The sequence below is a fragment of the Panthera pardus genome, unplaced genomic scaffold (genome assembly GCF_024362965.1).
Source record: "Panthera pardus isolate Hobbes unplaced genomic scaffold, ASM2436296v1 HiC_scaffold_15, whole genome shotgun sequence".
Taxonomy (NCBI): domain Eukaryota; kingdom Metazoa; phylum Chordata; class Mammalia; order Carnivora; family Felidae; genus Panthera; species Panthera pardus.
In genome coordinates, this window is record NW_026526710.1 from 48221309 (window position 1) to 48240666 (window position 19358).

The 19358-nt window shown below is 38.9% G+C and overlaps 1 protein-coding gene across 5 annotated transcripts in view; it reads left to right on the forward strand.

Moving 5' to 3' along the window:
* The first annotated feature begins 993 nt into the window (after nucleotides 1–993).
* The window catches only part of RNF138 (ring finger protein 138), a 34632-nt gene continuing 16267 nt past the window's right edge, over nucleotides 994–19358 (forward strand). Inside the window, exons 1-4 of one of the 5 annotated variants that reach the window (XM_053902537.1) lie at nucleotides 994–1093; nucleotides 2526–2719; nucleotides 14346–14511; nucleotides 15690–15805. In XM_053902537.1, coding sequence (XP_053758512.1) covers nucleotides 1091–1093; nucleotides 2526–2719; nucleotides 14346–14511; nucleotides 15690–15805 — 479 coding nt within the window. In that variant the 5' untranslated portion in view covers nucleotides 994–1090. Of the gene's footprint in view, nucleotides 1094–1722; nucleotides 2000–2137; nucleotides 2207–2525; nucleotides 2720–3564; nucleotides 3688–14345; nucleotides 14512–15689; nucleotides 15806–19358 lie in introns of those variants that run through there. The other 4 variants (XM_053902538.1, XM_019465459.2, XM_053902539.1 and 1 more) reach the window with 4 other exon arrangements.

Sequence of the window (19358 nt, forward strand, 5' to 3'; positions counted from 1 at the left end):
CCTTATACCCACATTTGTGGAGGATTTCTACATACTATCAACTATATGTATGTAGAAATCCACCAAATAGTATGTAGAAATTCACCAAAAATGTGGGTATAATGACTTCTTAGAATATATGAGAAGCAATGCAAACACGTTTGGATTAGGGCATGGGTAAAGCTGACATTGTAGAGGAAGAATGAAGCAAATAAAATTAAACTCACAAAATTAATGTTCTGGTTAAAGATTCCCAGTGAGTAAAGGGAAACATTCTTTTTAATAGAAAATACGCTTTCCTGGGTGCTTGGGTGGCTCAGTCAGTTAAGCATCTGACTTCGGCTCAGGTCATGATCTCACAGTTTGTGAGTTTGGGCCCCGCATCGGGCTCTGAACTGACAGCTCAGAGCTTGGAGCCTGCTTCAGGATCTGTGTCTCCCTCTCTCTGTCCCTTCCCTGCTCTCACTCTGTCTCTCTCTCTCTAAAATAAACAAACATTAAAAAGTTTAAAAAAAAAGAAAAAGAAAATACACTTTACTTCCTAAAGTGGTCAAAATCAGCAAAATATGATTGGAAATACATCAAAAACATGAAGTTTGAAATCCAAGAACCATTTTATAAGTAAATTTGAAAAGTACCTGGACTAATGCTATTTGGTGTCTCTCCTGTCAACACCTGTTTGGTGTTTCTCCTCCCAGGAAATCTGAAGCTAAAATTAGCTTTCCTGCTCTGCTTCCACTGTTCCTGGTAGGGAGGAAAATGTTGTAGTCTGGTAAAGGGAATTAGCTGTTCATTGGGCAATTCAGTAAATATTATTCTATGAATTGTCATTTTAAGATGCATAGTGAGACCCACTTCCTCCATAAGGTTTTCTCTAAGTCCATACACATCCAGTCATCCCACTTCCTATCCTCATTATAGTCACTGTTTATGAAAAACAATACTTCGGCAAATACCATTTTTTTGGTCCTTTTATTTCATCAGACACCCAAGAGTGTAAACTAGTCAAGAGCAAAGTTCAAGACACCAGCATAATAACATCTAACAGTTCCAAGGACAATGGCTTCAGTTTATGATTCACTTAGACTGTAGTGGAGAGCCTTAACAAAGCATGGTAAGGATAATTTTCTTTTCTTTTCTGAAACTAATTGAGGATGCTCTATAATGTTCCAGATTTTCCTTAGCTCCTTTCATGCGGTTGTGATCCCATCCAGATGTATCTGGCCCGTAAACAAAAATATAAACATTTAAACTAGTGAATAATGATGAAATGTTTAGATCCATGTTTCTACCTCACTTTTCTTCAAAGCCATCAGAAAACAAGGTGTTGGGTGGTGGAAGAATGCATCTGCGAGAGTAACCCGTCAGGCTGTGTTAAGGGGGAAAGTTCAAACCCTCTCAGGGGAGCTTATTATTTAATTTTTCCTCCTCAAAGGATCGAAATTGCAGAACGGATATTTACTTGTTTCATAACACATCTCGACATGATCAAAACATTTTGTCAGGGACAAATAGTAAGGTCCATACCTTTAACATTAGGGAATATTTTTTGAGGAAAAATTCCTGGAAAACCCAATATATTTGATAGAAGCGGCGAGAAATGGTGTCCCGGCTAGGGGGAGACGGGGGGGGGGGGGGGGCGGTGTACAGGTGGGCACCCAGCTGTTTATGTCACAACCAGCTGCGGGCGCGACGCGCTGGTTGCTATGGAGGCCGCTCTCCCCACCCCGCCCTCTCCCCACTCCTCGGTCAGGTGTTCGCCGCCCCCTGGTGTTCGGCAACCCGCCAGGCTGGCTGCAGGCAGAGCAATGCCACGGGAGGGCTGCTGGAGGGGGCGGTGGGATCCCGGTGCACCATGAGCCTCGGGCCCGGCCCCCTTTCCGGCCGATAAATGCTAAGCACGCTTCTCGCCAGTCCCCTCCCGGCCTCGGCTGCCAAGGCAGCAGCGGCCGGACTAGAAGACCGAGGACGGCGCAGGGCCACTTCTCCACCAACCCGCGCGCGTCTCCCGGGCTCCTAAGTGAGTGGCTACGCAAGCAGAGTGGAGGGGCAGAGCGGAGCGGGGCGGGGGCGGTGTGGGCGGGGCAGGCAGCCTTGGAACTGGCTAGGTAGCGGCGCGCAGCTAGACGGCTGTGCGGGCGGGGCCAGGGGGTGGGGGTGGGGGGAAAAGGAGTCAGGAGGCGGAGAAGAGGGCGGGCGCGGAACCGCGGCCGCCTCGTGGAGCCAGGTAAGGGAGCGGCCTCGGGCGGGAGGCAGCTGCCTGGGTGCGGCCTTCGTTCTCGCGCGGAGGGGCGGCGTCCCGCGTACTCCGAGCCAGGGTGGAAGCGAAAGTGAAGCCGCTGACCGGTTTCTCCACCGTGGCCTCCAGCCAAGCACCTTGCCCCACCTTTCCGCCGGGAGGAGCAGCCCTAAAGGCCGGCCCCCGCCCGGCGCGTGCGGCCGTAGCGTCTTAGCGTTCGGCCCCGCCCGGTCCCGCCCTGCCCCGCCCCCTTCCTGGCGCGAGCCGCTTCCTGACGCGATTCCCCTCCCCCTTCGGGTTCGCGTAGGGAGTCGGGCCCCGGGCCGCCACCGCCAGCTCGGCCGCTGTCGCCGCCGCTGCCGCCATCGCCTTGATTCCCCCATCCCCCGCCATGGCCGAGGAGCTCTCTGCGGCCACGTCCTACACCGAAGATGATTTCTACTGCCCTGTCTGTCAGGAGGTGCTCAAAACGCCCGTGAGGACCGCGGCCTGTCAGCACGTGTGAGTAGACGCCTCCTCCCCCGCTGGGAGCCGGGTGGTAGTTTAGGCCCGGCATCCAGCCCCGGACCCTCGCCTGCGGCCTGGCAGGAGCGGAGCCCACTGCGACCTGGCCGAGCTCCCCTCGGCGCGGAGGGCCTGTTGCCTCCCGCCCTCCTCCTGAGCTCCGGGCCAGCTTCCTGCGCCGGTCCCGGTGCCCGAGCCCCCGGCCCCCGGGTATCCATCGCTTGCTTTCGCGCCCCCGGGGTAGTGGCCAAGCTTGTCTCGGTCTTGTCTTCAGGCCCCGGAGGCCCCCTCTCCTCCAGGCCCGGGAGGAATTGCAGGGAACGTGGAGCCTTTTTGTTTCCTAGCAACCCGAGTGAGGGCTGGGGTGTCGAGTGTCAAAACCGGCCGAAGGTGCCCGCACCGGCGCGCTCGCCTTCCTCGCCCCACTACCCCCCACTCTATGACCTGCCTTGCTTTAAAGTTTCTCCTTCTTTCGGAACCTTGGTCCATTCTTTCCAGATCCAAGAACGCTTATCTAACTTAACCTTTCAACCCTGCTTCACAGACCACTCTTGAAAATGTTCTCTCTCCTTTAAAATACAGTACATGTTAGAATGATCTAGAACGGGGTTTCTTCTCTCACGTTAGAACTGACAGGATTTCCGGGTATTGAAGTGATAGTTTCCTTTTGTTTTACCCTTCTGCTTATTACTTGGTTACTGTGAAGGTGGAGATAGGAAAGGAAGATTGCTGTTTCGTGGAATGAACTGAAGATAAGGCAGTAACTCCAGGAGTGAGGGAGAACACAAAGGGATTAGATGAGGTGGCATGGTGCTGTTCGATTTGGCATACTTACAGGAAGAACTTCGATCATCCTACAGATAATTTTGGTAGAGTGTCAATAAGAGTTGGAAGAAGCCCTTCTTGTAAAGATATGTAGCACATCTGACAAACCTGGCTGCTGATCAGAGTCCTTGAGGAACTTTGTAAGTAAACATACCAATACCTAGGCTCCATTCCAAATTCGCAAGAGAATTTCTGGCAGGTGAAGCTTGGAAATCTTTATTTGAAGAAAGACACTCAGATTTGAAAGTTCTGTGTGCTTGCAAATAGCTGAAAAGAATGGGACACATTTATTTATAAATATATTTCTTTTTCCTTCAACCTTTTTTTTTTTTTTAATTTTGAGAGACAGGTTTTGTAATTTCATAAAGAATGGAATGAATTTTGGGTTCTTAATCAGAGATTTTATTACAGTTATTTGATACCCATTTTTCTCACTCTGATCCTCAACCTTGACTGCACTGTCTACCTTACTCCTATTATGCGGTCATTGTGTGAGCCAGGAGTATGTGACTTTATAGGAGTTGTGCCAGTTAAGTTTTGTTGTTATGGGACATGAATGACCATCTGAAATTGCTTTATTTGGTGCAACAAATGCAGATTGTTGGAGAAATATTTTGAGATGTTATGTTAAGGGCACAATGTATGCTTTATTGCCTTTAATCTGTCAGTGCTCATTATTATAATTTGATGCCTTTCCTGTGCTTGTGCTGGCAGTGGGTGGACAAAAGGGAAGGTAGGAGGAGGTCAAAGAGGAAGTGTTTCTGGACAGAATCCTTACCCTTTGGGTCATTGACCTCATAGAACTCATTGTAATCTGCAGCTCTCCTCAAAATTCCATGCAGTTTGCTCTAGTTCGCTTCCCTTGTGGGACATTTAAAAAAAATATTTTTTAATGTTTATTTAGTTTTGACAGAGACAGAGACGGAGCATGAGTGGGGGGGGGGGCAGAGAGAGAGGGAGACACAGAATCTGAAACAGGCTGCAGGCTCTGAGCTGTCAGCATAGAGCCCCACGCGGGGCTCGAACTCAGGAACCGTGAGATCATGACCTGAGCAGAAGTTGGACGCCCAACGGATTGAGACACCCAGGCGCCCCTCCTTGTGGGACATTTTAAATCAGACTAATTTGGCTTGACATCTAGGGTATGGAAAAGAGAGCGGAGATGGTTGTTGAGGATCTTTTTCTAATCATCTCATTGAACTTGGAGATGACTGTTACATTTACTAGACTAAATGTAAAAATGAAATGTAGGGTAGATTTTATTGGTAAGAAGAATGAACATTTACTGCTTTATCACCCCATCTCCTCCCTCCCCGCCCACAGACACACATGCTCTAAGGTTCTGCCTGAACAATGAATTAAAGTAGGTGGTGGTGGGGGTGGGGGGAGTTTTATTTGGAAAGGATGGTAATGGTGGAACAGGGCCTTGATTGACTAGGAGTTTGGTGGGGAAATGCAATTGTTTTAAATAATCTAGTTTACCATGTCATTTGCTCTTTCCTTTTCACAAAAGGCAAACCTATGCCTTTAAAAGTGCTTATTATATTTAGCTACAAAATCAGTTTTTGATTCATTGATAGTAAGAAATGAGTGATAAGAATTTTGGATGGCTGTGGATCTGTTAGAAAGTAAAAAATTGTCACTGCCATTTCAATGACAGCAAAGGATTTGCACACTGCCTATTCTAATCAAAGGAGCAGGTTCATTATCATTAGAATAATTGCACCAAAATATAAATTCCTGTATAATCCTCTTTAGTTCCTTCAAACAGGAGATGTTGAATGTTTTCTGTATGTCAGATAGAAAGAATACAAAGTGCTCTTTTCCTGGGGACTGTGAATAGACTAGTGGAGAAGACCTAAGCATGAATATGATCTGGAAGCGATTTAAGAGGAAAATTTTATGTGAGCATTGAGAGCAGGTGTCAAAATCAGCCTATGACTAAATGAGAGATTTCCTCGATGATGCAGTATTTTAGGTCAGAATTGATTATTCAGGGCTTATTGGGGAATACCCTGATTAGGTTTATGGTATATTCAGAGGCAAGGAGGAGTTCTAGAGAATGACTATTTCCAGACTACAAATTTTGGCTGGAGCCAAAGGATGAGTGTAGTAGAGATAGAGTTTAGAGGTATTGGCAGGAACTTTCTGTATAAGCCAATTTGAACTTTTTCCTGAAAGCCAAAGAGATCTGTTCAATAATTTTTGGCAGAGGAATAGCATGATCACATTTCACATGATTACTTTAGTAGCAGGATCCAGCTTTGGTGTGGTGGTGAGACTAGTGAAGAGGTCAAGCACTGATGTGTCAGAGAAAAAAAATGGTTAGAACCTGAACCAAGGTAATGATAGTACGAATGGACAGAAGAGATTGCTGACATTTTAAGGAAACCCATGTAAGATGTCATGATGTCCCATAGTTAAGTGTATGTATGTGAATGTGGAATACATGGAACTAAAGCTATGAGTATGGATGGTAGCCACTGAGGGAGGTCTGTAAGTTGGAAGATAGCAGAGGACCTAGATACGACAAAGTGCTAGAGAATATGTATTTACATCTGGAGTAGAGAAAAGTGCAGCTTGAGAAGGAATGGACAGGATAGGAAGAAAACCAGGATAGAGTGTGACATGGAAACTGAGAAGAAATACAAGGAGACAGTAGTCAGCAGTGTTAGTTGCCTTAGAGTGGTCAGATGTAATATTTTAAAAAGCAAGTAAACATAAATTAAGAATATTAAAGTTGAGCAGGTATTCAAAGTAAGGTTTAAGAAGAAGGTACCGTGCTCGCTTCGGCCGCACATATACTAAAATTAAGAAGGCACAGACTGGCATAGTAGTAAGGTATTTCTTTTGGTGTTTTCATTTGTAATCTTCAAAGGCTCTTTGAACCAAACCTCTCTTCTTTCCTGTTTTGAATGGTCAAGGGAATAACGTTTGTGCATGGTTAGAAAGTAAGCTTCATTGTGGTGAAAATTACATATAATATGTTGATGCCTTGCCATACTCTTGAAGTTGGAAACCTAATGTTTGTTTTTGTGCATCTTTGTAAGGAGGCATCTCTAAAACTGAGATAAGGGGAGCTTAGATGGCTCAGTTGGTTAAGCATTTGACTTTGGCTCAGGTCATGATCTTGCAGTTTGTGGGTTCGAGCCATGCATCAGAGAGGCTCTCTCTCAAAATAAATAAACTTATAAAAAATGATAATATAGGGGCACCTGGTGGTTTAGTGGGTTAAGTGTCTGACTCTTGATTTTGGCTCAGGTCACTGTCTCATGGTTCGTGGGCTCCAGTCCGCGCTGGGCTCTGTGCTGACGGTGAGGAGCCTGCTTGGGATTCTCTCTCCCACTCCCTGCCGCTCCCCTGCTCTCTTTCCCTCAAAATAAATAAACTTTTAAAAAATGAGTTAATGTAAATCAGCTTTTACTTCTCATTAAGCACGTACTTGTATGATTCCTTATTGACCTGCTTTGTATTGTCCAGTTCCTGAATTTTTAGTTTATATTTCTCATAATTTTAACAACTTTATTTTGTTTGAGCAGTCATACTCTAAATATATACTTTAAACTTTTCTTCTTTCCTACAGACTTATTATAATTCTGAAAGGTAGACTTGTATAGGTTTTTGCTGACTTAATGAATGCTGCTGTAAACCATCTTTTTTCTTTATTTTTTTAAAGATTTTATTTTTAGGTAATCTCTCTACCCAGCATGGGGCTTGAATTTACAACCCCCAAGATCAATAGTCACATGCTCTACCAACTGTATTTATAAAATGACATAATTAGAAAACAACTATGCTATTTAATTATGTAATAGAAGGTTGACTTAATTTAAAGTCCTGAAGACTAACTTAAAATGTCTGATGTTTTTTTTTAGTTTAAGTTGTTATGGGGAATGATTTTGACTATAGACTAGGAAGATACAGGGTACTAGATTTTTAAATAAGATGTGGTGTATGTATGCATAAATACTAGAATGTGTGTGTATATGTATGTGTATATATATATATATATATGTATATAAAAAGTACACACACATACACACATACATGGAATACTACTCAGCCATAAAAAAGGATGAGATCTTGCCATTTGCTACAACATGGATGGATCTAGAGGGTATTATGCTAAGTGAAATAAGTCAGAGAAAGACAAATACCATATGATTTTACTTAACATGTACAATCTAAAAAATGAAACAAATGAACAAATAAATGATGAACAAATACAAAACAACTCATAAATACAGAGAATAAACTCCTTGTTGCCAGAGGGGAAGGGTTAGGGGATGGGCTAAAAAGTGAAGAGGGATTTAAGAGGAATAAACTTCCAGTTACAATATAAGTCATGAGGATGAAAAGTACAGCATAGGGAAGTCAATAATATTGTAATAACATCCCATGGTGACTGATGGTGACTCTTCTTACTGAGGTAGGCATTGACTAATGTATAGAATTGTCCAGTCATGATATTGTACACCTTAAATTAATATAGCATTGTACGTCAGCTATACTTCAGTAGTAAAAATAAAAAATCCATTCTCGAGAATACCGAAAACTTACTTTGACAATTGCAGCTTTATTTCTTTTGAAAATTAAAATAGTTTTATTTTTCTGTTTATAAAAGTGACATAATTTATAGTGCAAAAAGATACAAGGAATGAAGTGAAACTCACAGTGCCAGCACCCTGATTGTAGTTGAGAACAGTATGCTGTATCTGTTCCAAAGGGTGGCTGGCTAACTGATGGCTTTAACTGATTTATGTATCTTTATCTTTCTATCATCTATCTATTAGTATTTGATTGACTAAATGGGATTTAGTGATTTAGTAATTTAGATTTGCATCTTTTTCCCTCCCCCTTCTACTTTGTTTTGAAACCAGTTCTATTTAGCAAATTCAAATAGTCCAGCCAAAGGGAGATGAGGAATAAGCAAACAAGTTCTATTAACTTATTTAGTTAGTTTGTTTATTTATTTATTTTGAGAGAGAGAGAGAGAGAGAGAGAGAGAGAGAGAGAGAGGAAAGAACAGATAGAGAGTCCCAAGCAGGCTCCTCACTGTCAATGCTGAGCTGGACGCGGGGCTGGAACTCACGAACCCCAAGATCGTGACCTGAGCTGAAGTTAGACGCTTAACTGACTGAGCCACCCGGGTGCCCCAAGAATAAGGAAGTTTTGTATCTGAGGAAGCTTGTTGCTTGGTGGTACAGAAGAAGGAACAGTAGAATTGGATATAAAAGACTTGAATAACTTTGTACTTATAACATTTTTGGAATCAGCTGATTTGACTAATGTCCTCACTGTAAGCTCTCTTTTAAAGGCAGCTACCTAAGTCTCCTTTTACTTAATGAAGCCTACTATACACATTCAGTATTGAGTAAAGGAACGAATGGGCTCCAGGCTCTGAGCTGTCAGCACAGATCCCAATATGGGGCTTGAACTCACAAACGGTCCTATCAGACCTGAGCCAAAGTCAGACGCCCAATGGATTGAGCCACCCAGGCACCCCTAATTCACAATTCTAAAGGTACGAAAGGAAATATGTCTTCCCAAATCACTATTACCTTATACATTCTTTCAGAGATACGTATATAAACAAGGTTACAAATATTATTTTTTGTTGTTCACAGAGCATTCTATATGCAATCTTTTGTGTCGTACTATTTTCATGTTACTATTTTGAGGATCTTTCTTTTCTCTTTTCTCTTCTCTTCTTTCTCTTCTCTTCTCTTCTCTTCTCTTCTCTTCTCTTCTCTCTTCTCTTCTCTTCTCTTCTCTTGTCTTCTCTTCTCTTCTCTTCTCTTCTCTTCTCTTCTCTTTTGAGAGAGAGAGAGAGAGAGAGCGCGCACATGAGCAGGGAGGAAGGGCACAGAGGATCCGAAGTAGGCTCTGCCCTGATAGCAGCAAGCCCCGTGCAGGGCTTGAACTCACAAACCATAAGATTGTGACCTGTGCTAAAGTCGGACTGAGCCACCCAGGCACCCCTGGAGATCATTTTATATCAGTACATGTGTACATATTATGGTTGTAGAGTTTTCTTCATTTATTCAACCAACATGAAGTATCCATTATGTGCTAGTAGTATTATAGATACTAGGTCTGTAATATTCAACAAACCAGATAAAAATCCCTGACCTCATGGAACATATTTAGTGTTCTAGTATTCCATTGTTTGATGTATCCTTATTTAACCAATTTCATATTGATGAACATTTAGGTTGTTTCTAATCTTTTACTGTTTTAAATAATGCTGCAGTGATTAAATTTGTATAAATGCCATTTCACATGTGAAAGTTTTTTCTGTAAGATCAATTCTCACAAATGAAATTGCTGGGTCAAAGTGTAAATACAAGGGAATTTGTCAGCTCAGTCACTCACGGAAGATGGCCACTCTAGAGTCTTTTGCATAGCAAGTGTTTTATAATTTTTATGAAGTCCACTATATCATTTTTTTCTATTTAGAATGTGCTTTTAACATCAAATCTGTGTAGCTCTGTATTGTGAATATTTTCTCCTCTTTTTTTCCCTAAGAGTTTTGTAGTTTACTATTTTACATTTACTTCTGTATATTAGTTTCCTAGGGCTGCTGTAACACATTCCACAACCTTGGTGGCTTATAATAACATTTATTTTCACGTAGTTTTGGAGGCTAGAAGTCTGAAACCAATTTCTGTGGACCACAATCAAGGTGCTGGCTAAGGCCTGAGGCCCTTCAGAGACACTGCTCCAGTCTCTGCTCATCTGAACTCTGTATGTATGTCTGTGCCAGATCTCTCTTTGCCTCTCTTACAGAGATGCTTGTAATGGCATTTAGGACCCACCTGGATAAGCCCAGCTAATTTCCCCATCCCCAAATCCTTAACTTTAATCAGGTCTGTTGTAATATAAGGTAATATTCACTTGTTCTGGGCATTAGAAAGTGAATATATCTTTAAAAGTTTCTTTTTTCTTAATGTTTTATTTATTTTTAAGAGAGAAACAGAGAGAGAGACAGATTGTGAGTGGGTGAGGGGCAGAGAAGGAAACACAGAATCCGAAGCAGGCTCCAGGCCTGTCAGCACAGAGCCTCTGAGCTATCAGCACAGAGCCTAACACGGGGTCAAACCCACGAGCTGTGAGATCATGACCTGAGCCGAAGTTGGACGTTTAGCCGACTGAGCCACCCAGGCACCCCTAAAGTGAATATATCTTTATATGGCAATTTCCCAGTTTACAATCCAGGATCTGTTTTAATTTTTGTATAAGGTGGCAGACTTAGATTGGGGTTCATTTCTGTGCCTATGGATGTCCAGTTGCTCTAACATCATTCACTTGTTGCACCTTTGTTAAAACACTTTTGCTTTTTTTTTTTTTTTTTTTTTTTAATTTTAAATAAACTCTATGCCACCCACACACACATGGGCCTTGTACTCACAACCCCGAGATCAAGAGACACATGCTCTGCCTACTGAGCCAGCCAGGAGCCCCAGTCATTTTTGCTTTTTAAGATCTATTTTTGCCAGTCTTTAAGAAGTTTCAGTATTTATTTAATAAAACTCTGTTTTGCCTTTATTACTTTATAATGTGCATTTCTACTAAAAATCTTTATTTATGTCTATATTTTGAATAAAGTTCTAAGTTAATTTGAAACCTGATTACTTTGTTTAGTTTTTTATATGAATATTTTTCACTGTTTTTGACACTATCAGTAATCTTTAGTAATGTTCTTACTATTTGGAGAGTTTATATTGTACAGTTGTTATGTGTTGTAATTTTGGAGGTTAATCGAAGATTTTCTAACCAAACATTTTGTCATCCAAAGTGATTTTTATTTCTTGCTTTTCTGTATTTTATGCCTTTAAATCTTGCATTTGTAGCCATGTCCATATTTTTGAAAGTAGTAATTACTGTATTTGTTTCTACTTTTTAGTAAAACTTCATTCAGCATTGAAACATGTTTTATACTTTATAAAAATAGAATCATGCAGTTGTACTCTCTTGCATCTGGCTTCTTGAGCTGAACGTTATGTTCATCCATATTCATTCTTATTACAGTATCCTATAGTTTTAATTTTGTGAATATGCTATAATTTGTTTATTCATTCTTCTGTTGATGGACATTTGTGTAATTTTCAGCTTTTGGTTATTACCAGTAGTGTGGCTATGAACTTTCTAGGAAATTTCTTCAGATCGTATTTGAAGTTCTGTTGGGGATAAACTTTGGAATGGAATTACTAGTGGGTACCGTCAGTTTTCCAAATGGTTGTATTCTATCAGTTTACACTCTTACAGATTGAATGGGAGTTTAGGTTGGCTCACATCTTCCCCAACACTTGGTATCTTTCATCTTCTCCTAAAATTTTAGTTATTCTGTTATGTATATAATGTTATCACATTTTTATTATTTTAGTTATTTAGTTAATAAGTGGGCTTTGAAATTTTACTTTATTTTATCCCCTCCCTCTAAATATAGCATTTTTGCATCTTGGTTAAGATCTTGTAATGTTCTGTGTTTATATTTTATTTATAATTGTTAAATTAGCATATTGACTAATTTACCTTTAATTGTTAACTGTTCTACTTGATTTCTTTCACTCAAGCATCATCATTCAATGATGATACATGATTATCTCTTGTAATGAATTTTGCTGGTATGAACTTTGACAGTTTTCAATTCTTTATTTAGAAAGTTAGCTTAATAGTTTGATGACAGTTTTGCTTTCATCTTTTTATTATTTCTCTTTGGTAGCTTATTAGACTTGGCTTCTCTAATATTACTTATCAGTCTCTTCTTTTTCTCTCTTTTTCTCTGAACACTCCTTTAAATGTTTATATTTCTCTAGATTGTTTCTTTAGTGCTCTTTTGCACTTTATCTGCTCTCCATATTTTTCTCCCTAATTTCCAGATCCTTATTTCCAGGTCTTTACTGGATATCATGCATTGAGATTTTTGTAGGCACTTTGTACCTTTCCTCTGTCAAACCAACTCTTACAATATTTTTTAACTTGGTTAATATAGTCACCTTTTACTCAAGTCTTCTGGTTATAAATACTTATTTTTCTCATTCTCCCACAAGTTATTCTCAAAAAATTCTGTTGATTTTATTTGTTAACATAGGAAGCTCCCTGATAACTGTGTCTCTAAAATAGAAATCCCATTTCTCCTATTCCTGCCTTAGTGCAGACCTTATCATGGTCTAGACTATGGCTCCAGTTAGTCTTGTTTTTTTGTTTTGTTTTGTTTTTTGCTTTTTAGTCTTGCTTTTTTGGTTTGTTTCTGATTCATCCTCCCTTCTTTTTTTTCTCTTTTATGGTCCCTTTGATTAAAGAGTGCAAACACTGAAACAAAGAATTTAAGTTAAAAGTTTATTAAAAATTTACAAAATATATAGACCATTAAATTTTAGTTTTTAAACAATTGAACTTACAAGTGATGGTTTTGTAACTTTGTAGTTTTTATGCTTTCTGAAACTACTAAAGCTTGAGACAGCACTCAGGCTTTGGGGATGCCCTTTCTTTAAAAATGATTTTGATAAGTATTGACAAATTGTTACCCAGAAATGTAGAGCACTCATTTCCTTTTATCTTCTAACACTGGTTATTATTTCTAAAACTAGTTTTTAGTTTGACGGCTGAAAGATGGTATCTTGGTCGTGTTTACTTTGCATTTTTTGACTCCAGGTTATAATGAATATTTTTAATAATTTATGGTCTTAATTGGTAATCATATCAAATGCTATGTTAGTGACATTAACTACTATTTATGGAGTACTTTCATAACTGTCAAAAATACTGTGATAAGCATTTTATTGTATTATCTATTTTAATCCTCTGAATAACTGTATCAACTGTAGATACTTTTCATTTTGTGGGTGAGGGAACAGATCGTGGGGGAGAAAAGTGACTTGTTCAATGCTGCATAGTTAGGAAACTTATTTCCTATGATCTGTTACACAAGTCGCTCTCAACTTTAGTTAGATGAGGAAGATTGAATATTTGTACTTATAGGGGATTGGATTAAATGTATATGGACTTTGGACCCCATATATGATGGCTATGATTTATCTAGTTTTTTTAAAAGCAAAATGATCAAGTTGGGTATTTGGCTAGGTTAGGAGAGGAGAAATAAAAATTTTAGTGAGTTTGGTTCTAATTAGAATGTTGAGAGATGGTTAGAGCAGGATGGGTCCTTAAATATTTCTCAAACTAAGTTTCATTGCTCACTACTGTGGGAAGTTTTCCTATTTCCTGACAACACAAGTTTGGGTAATACGTTTTCCCAAGCAGAGAAACTTTAACTTTGTTTATCCTAGAATTTCCCAAATTTGTGCACTGTTTTCTGGTAGACCTATTCATATTCATGTCTTATGGAATATCTTGAAATACATCAACTTGAGATAAAAGTTGATGTAGTCTATTCTTTCATTTTATTAGGGGAGGAAATGGAAATCCATTGTGGCCAAACATGTTGCTTGAGATCACACTGCTAGTAAATCACACAGTTAGGATAAGCCAGTCATTCCTTTGTACCATGCTTCCTTTAATAATTAATATAATGTTAATATTTATTTTTCATATATTATGTTAAAAAGTTTAAAGCATAATCGAGTGTAGTTTCTTTTATATTTCCATCTAGTTCAGTTGTTAGCCTTATACTCTGAGAAATACATGTACAGTTTTTAAAATTCTGCAGTTTATGTACATATGAATAACCTAACTCATTTAGCATGAATATATATCCATAACCACTTGCTTGTGTTTAATCATAGAAATGGAAAGAGTCTTTTTTCTGTAGTTAACATGTCACAAATGTTTGGTTTAGTTTCTGTAGAAAATGTTTCCTGACTGCAATGAGAGAAAGCGGAATACATTGTCCCCTCTGTCGTGGAAATGTGACTAGAAGAGAGAGAGCATGTCCTGAACGGGCCTTAGACCTTGAAAATATCATGAGGAAGTTTTCTGGTAGCTGCAGATGCTGTGCAAAACAGGTAGAGTAACTGTGACATAGCTCTTTGAAAATGAAGGTTCTACTCTACTTTGAAAATGAAATTCCTGTTTGAGTTTGCTTGGTAGGTGCTGGTTTGAAGAGAAAGAAGTTACTTAAATTAGGTAGAAAGGTGAAAAAACCACCTGATTATAGATTTTACTAGATTATAAATGTATTGAGAACAGAGACTGAGAGATACAATCTGTGAATTTGTCATAATTTTTAGCATGTTATCTTTCTCAAAGTAATTGCTTAATGATTATCTACTAAGTAAACTAAATGAACAAACTGGCATTTAACTCATTTAAACCCCATTCTGGTACAAATTGTGATGGTAACATCGTTATTACAATTTTGTACATAGAAATGGGCCACATAGAGGAAGTCTCTGGTTGCCCACTTTACCTGTGTATTTATGTGTGTAAGAAATTACAAAATATTTTGCAAAGACTAATTAATTTTTAAGGAACAGGTGAGAACATCAGGTGTTGGCAAATAACTGGCATTAATTCCCCAGTCTGGATTTTATTCTATCACTTGGAGAGGGAGTGAAATAGGGGTGGTTAGGCTTTGAGTATATCCATGTGTCTATGGATTTATTGCAGCCACTTTTTCAAACAGCTAATAAAGTCAGTGAGCAAAACCAGTTGCTATTTCATGCATTCACACAAGTCAGATCTGCTTTTCCATCTCTTTGAGGGAGGTGTTAACTGACAGGGCAATGAAGCGAAGCTGGAAAATACACTTGAGAGATTCTGGCTCTACTCCTCAGTGAGAAACTGAAAAATGTTCCAAGTGTTAACCTGGGAACCTAATTTTTTTTTAAAGCACTTTCTAACTCTGCCAAGTTGCAGTGAAGAATAAAGATATGCCCAATACTTTCAGGCAGTGTATTACTGCTTTTAATGTATTTTTTTTGTCTATTATTAGTAGTAGAGTTTCAAATGTAAATTTATTTGCTAACATTTTTTGCAGTAAGTTCACATCTGCATCTAACAAACTTATTACTTATTTTCAGCTTCTACTTAAGAATTAAATCATTTACTAAAAAAATCTTGTTTAAATGGAATACTAAGTTGGTAATGTTATATTTTGGTTTTTGGCTATTGATAATATCTCAAATTTATGACTTCTATTTAAAATTAAAAGTCACATTACATTTTGATCAATAATTTACAGATTAAATTCTATCGCATGAGACATCATTACAAATCTTGTAAGAAGTATCAAGATGAATATGGTGTTTCCTCTATCATTCCAAACTTTCAGATCTCTCAAGATTCAGTAGGGAACAGGTAAGCAATATTTATTCTTAAAAAGAGAATTTTTATAGTTAAAATGGGATTGTTTGGGGTAACTGTGTGATAAGGTGTTTTTTGTTTTGGGGGGTGTGTGTGTTTAAATTCCCAAGTAACAGAAATATATTTGTCTTCAAGCTTGTTTAACTTCTCTAAGCTTGCATCGGGGAGAGTGACTTCATGTCTAAGATTGCATCGGGGAGAGTGACTTCATGGTATACTTAAGCTTATGTTATTCAAAAATAATTCTTAAAAAAAAAATCTACATTTCTTTGAATAAAAAACAAACATGAGGGTTGAAGGCTGTTTTCTTTTGCAATTGAAATTACTTGAAAACTAAAAATCCCTTTCAACTAAAATCTTTTTTATTTGCTATTGAGCAATAGAGTTGTTTGAAATTTTAATTTTCATAGTAAAATGTCATATAAAAGTGAAACTTGGTACTATTAAATTCTTAGCCCTATTTTAGTTCCCCTCTTTTTTTAAAGTAGATTTTGTTTTTATGTTTTATTGTCTCTGATGTGTGTATATTAAACATTTTTATGAAATGTATTTTACACAGAATAATGGCTGAAATGTACATGTGTGATTTTAATAGCATTAAGACAAATATCCAGTTACTCCTAACACAAATTAAAAAATAGAACATTCTTTAGGGTCTTAGAATCTTCTTGGGACCCCATGTCCTTTTGAACTGCATATTCCCTGACGTAACCACTCTCCTCTTTTTTAGGTTATTTATTCCCTTGCCTTTCTTTATAATATTACCACCTATGCATATCCTTGTGTAAGGAAAGGCAGTATTGGCAGTAGTCTAGAAAGGCTCCCAGGAGACAATGTGTTAAGCAGTCTCTCTCAAGATTTTATTTGAGTAGCATTTCATTTCATGTGTTGCTAATTTTCAGTGATTAACTACTCTTAAGCACTCATACTGTATGTAGCCTTCTCTACTCCTTATTTGAAACTGTTCTAGTGTTTAGTAATTTTCTGATTGCCTAGTCGACAATTTTTTTAATTTTTTTTTTTAAGTTTACTTATTTATTTTGAGAGAGAGCAAGCGGAGGAGGGGCAGAGAAAGAGAGGGTGAGAGAGAATACCAAGCAGACTCCACACCTCCCCACTGTCAGTGCAGACAGAGCCTGACATGGGACTCAATCCCATGAACTGTGAGATCATGACCTGAGCCCAAATCGGGAGTCAGATGCTTAAAAGACTAAGCCACCCAGGCGGCACCCCCCCACACCCGTTTTTTAAGTAGGCTCTGTGCCCAATGTGGGCCTTGAACTCTTGACCCTGAGATCAAGAGTCACATGCTCAAAGCTCCACTGACTGAGCCAGCCAGGCGCCCTTGCAAGATTCTTTTTAGATTCTCATTTTACTTGACTTAGTGTCATTAGATGAGATGGGTCACTCCTATTTTACAATTTTTTAAAAAAAATCTCAGGTTCCTTCATCCCTGTGCTTTCTTTGTTATTGTACCTCTGCTATATTGAAATTACTCAACAATTTGTTATTAACCTAATAGATTATTCTTAAGTGTGAGGTGGTTTGTCTTGTTTAACATTGTCTCTCCAGTGCTTAGCAAAGTTCCTAGTATGTATGATTTTTGCAGTCACTGCTTGTTAAAGAACCAAAGTTTCTTCTCAGGAGTCTTGCCTTCTTCTGTCTTACTTCTCAGATCCAGTTTGATTCCTGATAGCAGTGTTCCTCTTCTGTGCCTTTCTTCTAAAAGTAGTGTCACTTCCCTAGCTCAAGCCCTCATCATCTCTCACTTGAACTATTGCAACAGTCTTTTTGTGGGTGGTCCTCCTCGAATGTGTTTTACATTGCCAAATTGTTATTTCAGAAGTGCAATTCTGATCTCTTTCTCCCTGTCCTTAAACCTGCCTCCTTGTACCTTGTCAGTAACTTAACCATGCATGACCTGATAGCATTGTTTCTCATCCTGGGTTCCAAGGGCCACCAAGGACTCTGTGAACTACATAAACTACCAAATGTTTTGTGTATGTGCATTGTTCTGGAGAAAGGATGTTGAGATTCTCAAGAAGTTCCATGATCTAAAATCCAACAACTGGTTTATAAGACAGAATTCTTTATTCTAAAGCCCTTTTTGATCTGGCACTTGCCTTGCCCTTTTTGGCCTTTCTCTTTCTTGGTTAGCCATCATTGCATCATATGCTTTAGCCATGTTGAATTATTCGTACCATATCCTTGTCATCCTTGAGAAGCAGTATAAGTTAGTGATATAAAAAAAATGAACCCTTGGAGAGACTGCCTGGGTCCCAGGCTCTGTCACTTAGTAATTGTATGATTTTGGCAGGAAACTATACTTCAGTTTTCTCATCTGTTTTAAAAAAGTGGATGGTAATGATACTATTAGTACCTCGTTGGGTTGGAAGCCAATAAATAGGTCAATAAAGGCAAAGCATATTGAATAGTAGTACCTTGTTTGGTAAATGTTAGTTTTTAAATATCACCCTCATTATTCCCTCATCTATGTAGTTTTACCAGTAGTAGTCCCTTTTCCCACCACTCCAACTCACACTTTGCCAGTCAATGGACTTTTTCTTCTCTTTGAAGATTTAGACCAAGTGTTAGATCTGTAGAATCTTTCTGACCTCTAGAATTTCTTCCTTTCTTTGTTCTCCAACTAGACCCTCTAACACTTTATTTATTTGTTTATTCTGTCTTTTTAAAATCTTGAATGGGCTTCTTGGTATTATTCATTTTTATATCCTGTGCAAATTCTAATTGCAGTGGAAAAATTGGGTTTGTGTATTGTTAGTAAGGAAAGTGGTGATGGAAGGAAAAGAAGGTTTTTTTTGTTTTGGGGTTTTTTTTTTTTTTGTTTTTAATGGCAGGGAATAGAAGATATGATGCCAGGATATAGTAAAGGTCTTGGGAGGAAAGAAACAGTATGTTCAAATTAGGTAGTTTGAGGAGAATTTAGTAAAGGGACTGTTTTCAAAGAGTAGGGTGTTGGGTGAGCAGCTAAATCACAAGGAGTGGTGAGTGATGTACTCTGGGTCAGGGGAGGGGAGGAAGTAAATACCAGAACTCGGAGACAGAAAGCTATAAAGCTATATGGAGAGGACAGTTAGTGAGGGATGCAGCCAGCTGAGGCAGTTTTGCTGGGAAGGAGTCTGGGAAATAAGTGTCCTAGCTCTCCTGTTTTACCTTCCCAGTTGCCTGCTGGGCTGAACTCAACTGGGAAGCAGAGAGGGGAGCCTGTTGATGCAGGTTAGTCTCTCAGTACACAAAGCATGGTGCACAATGGAGAGAAGATCTGGAGGGGCAAAAGATACCCAGTATATAAGGATTTCAGTTGGTAGCCAAATATATTGTAATATCCTATACACTATATTTCTTCAGCTTCCAAGTAGCTAGGACAAAGAAGAAAACATCCATTAAGTTATTGACATTATCAATGATATTGTAAACAAAGTAGTTTCTAATAAGAAACACAGCTATTTCTGATACTAAAAAAGTGATACTGAAATGATTTTGCCCATAGCATCCTCAAAAGAAGAAACTATGCAGTTAAATACCA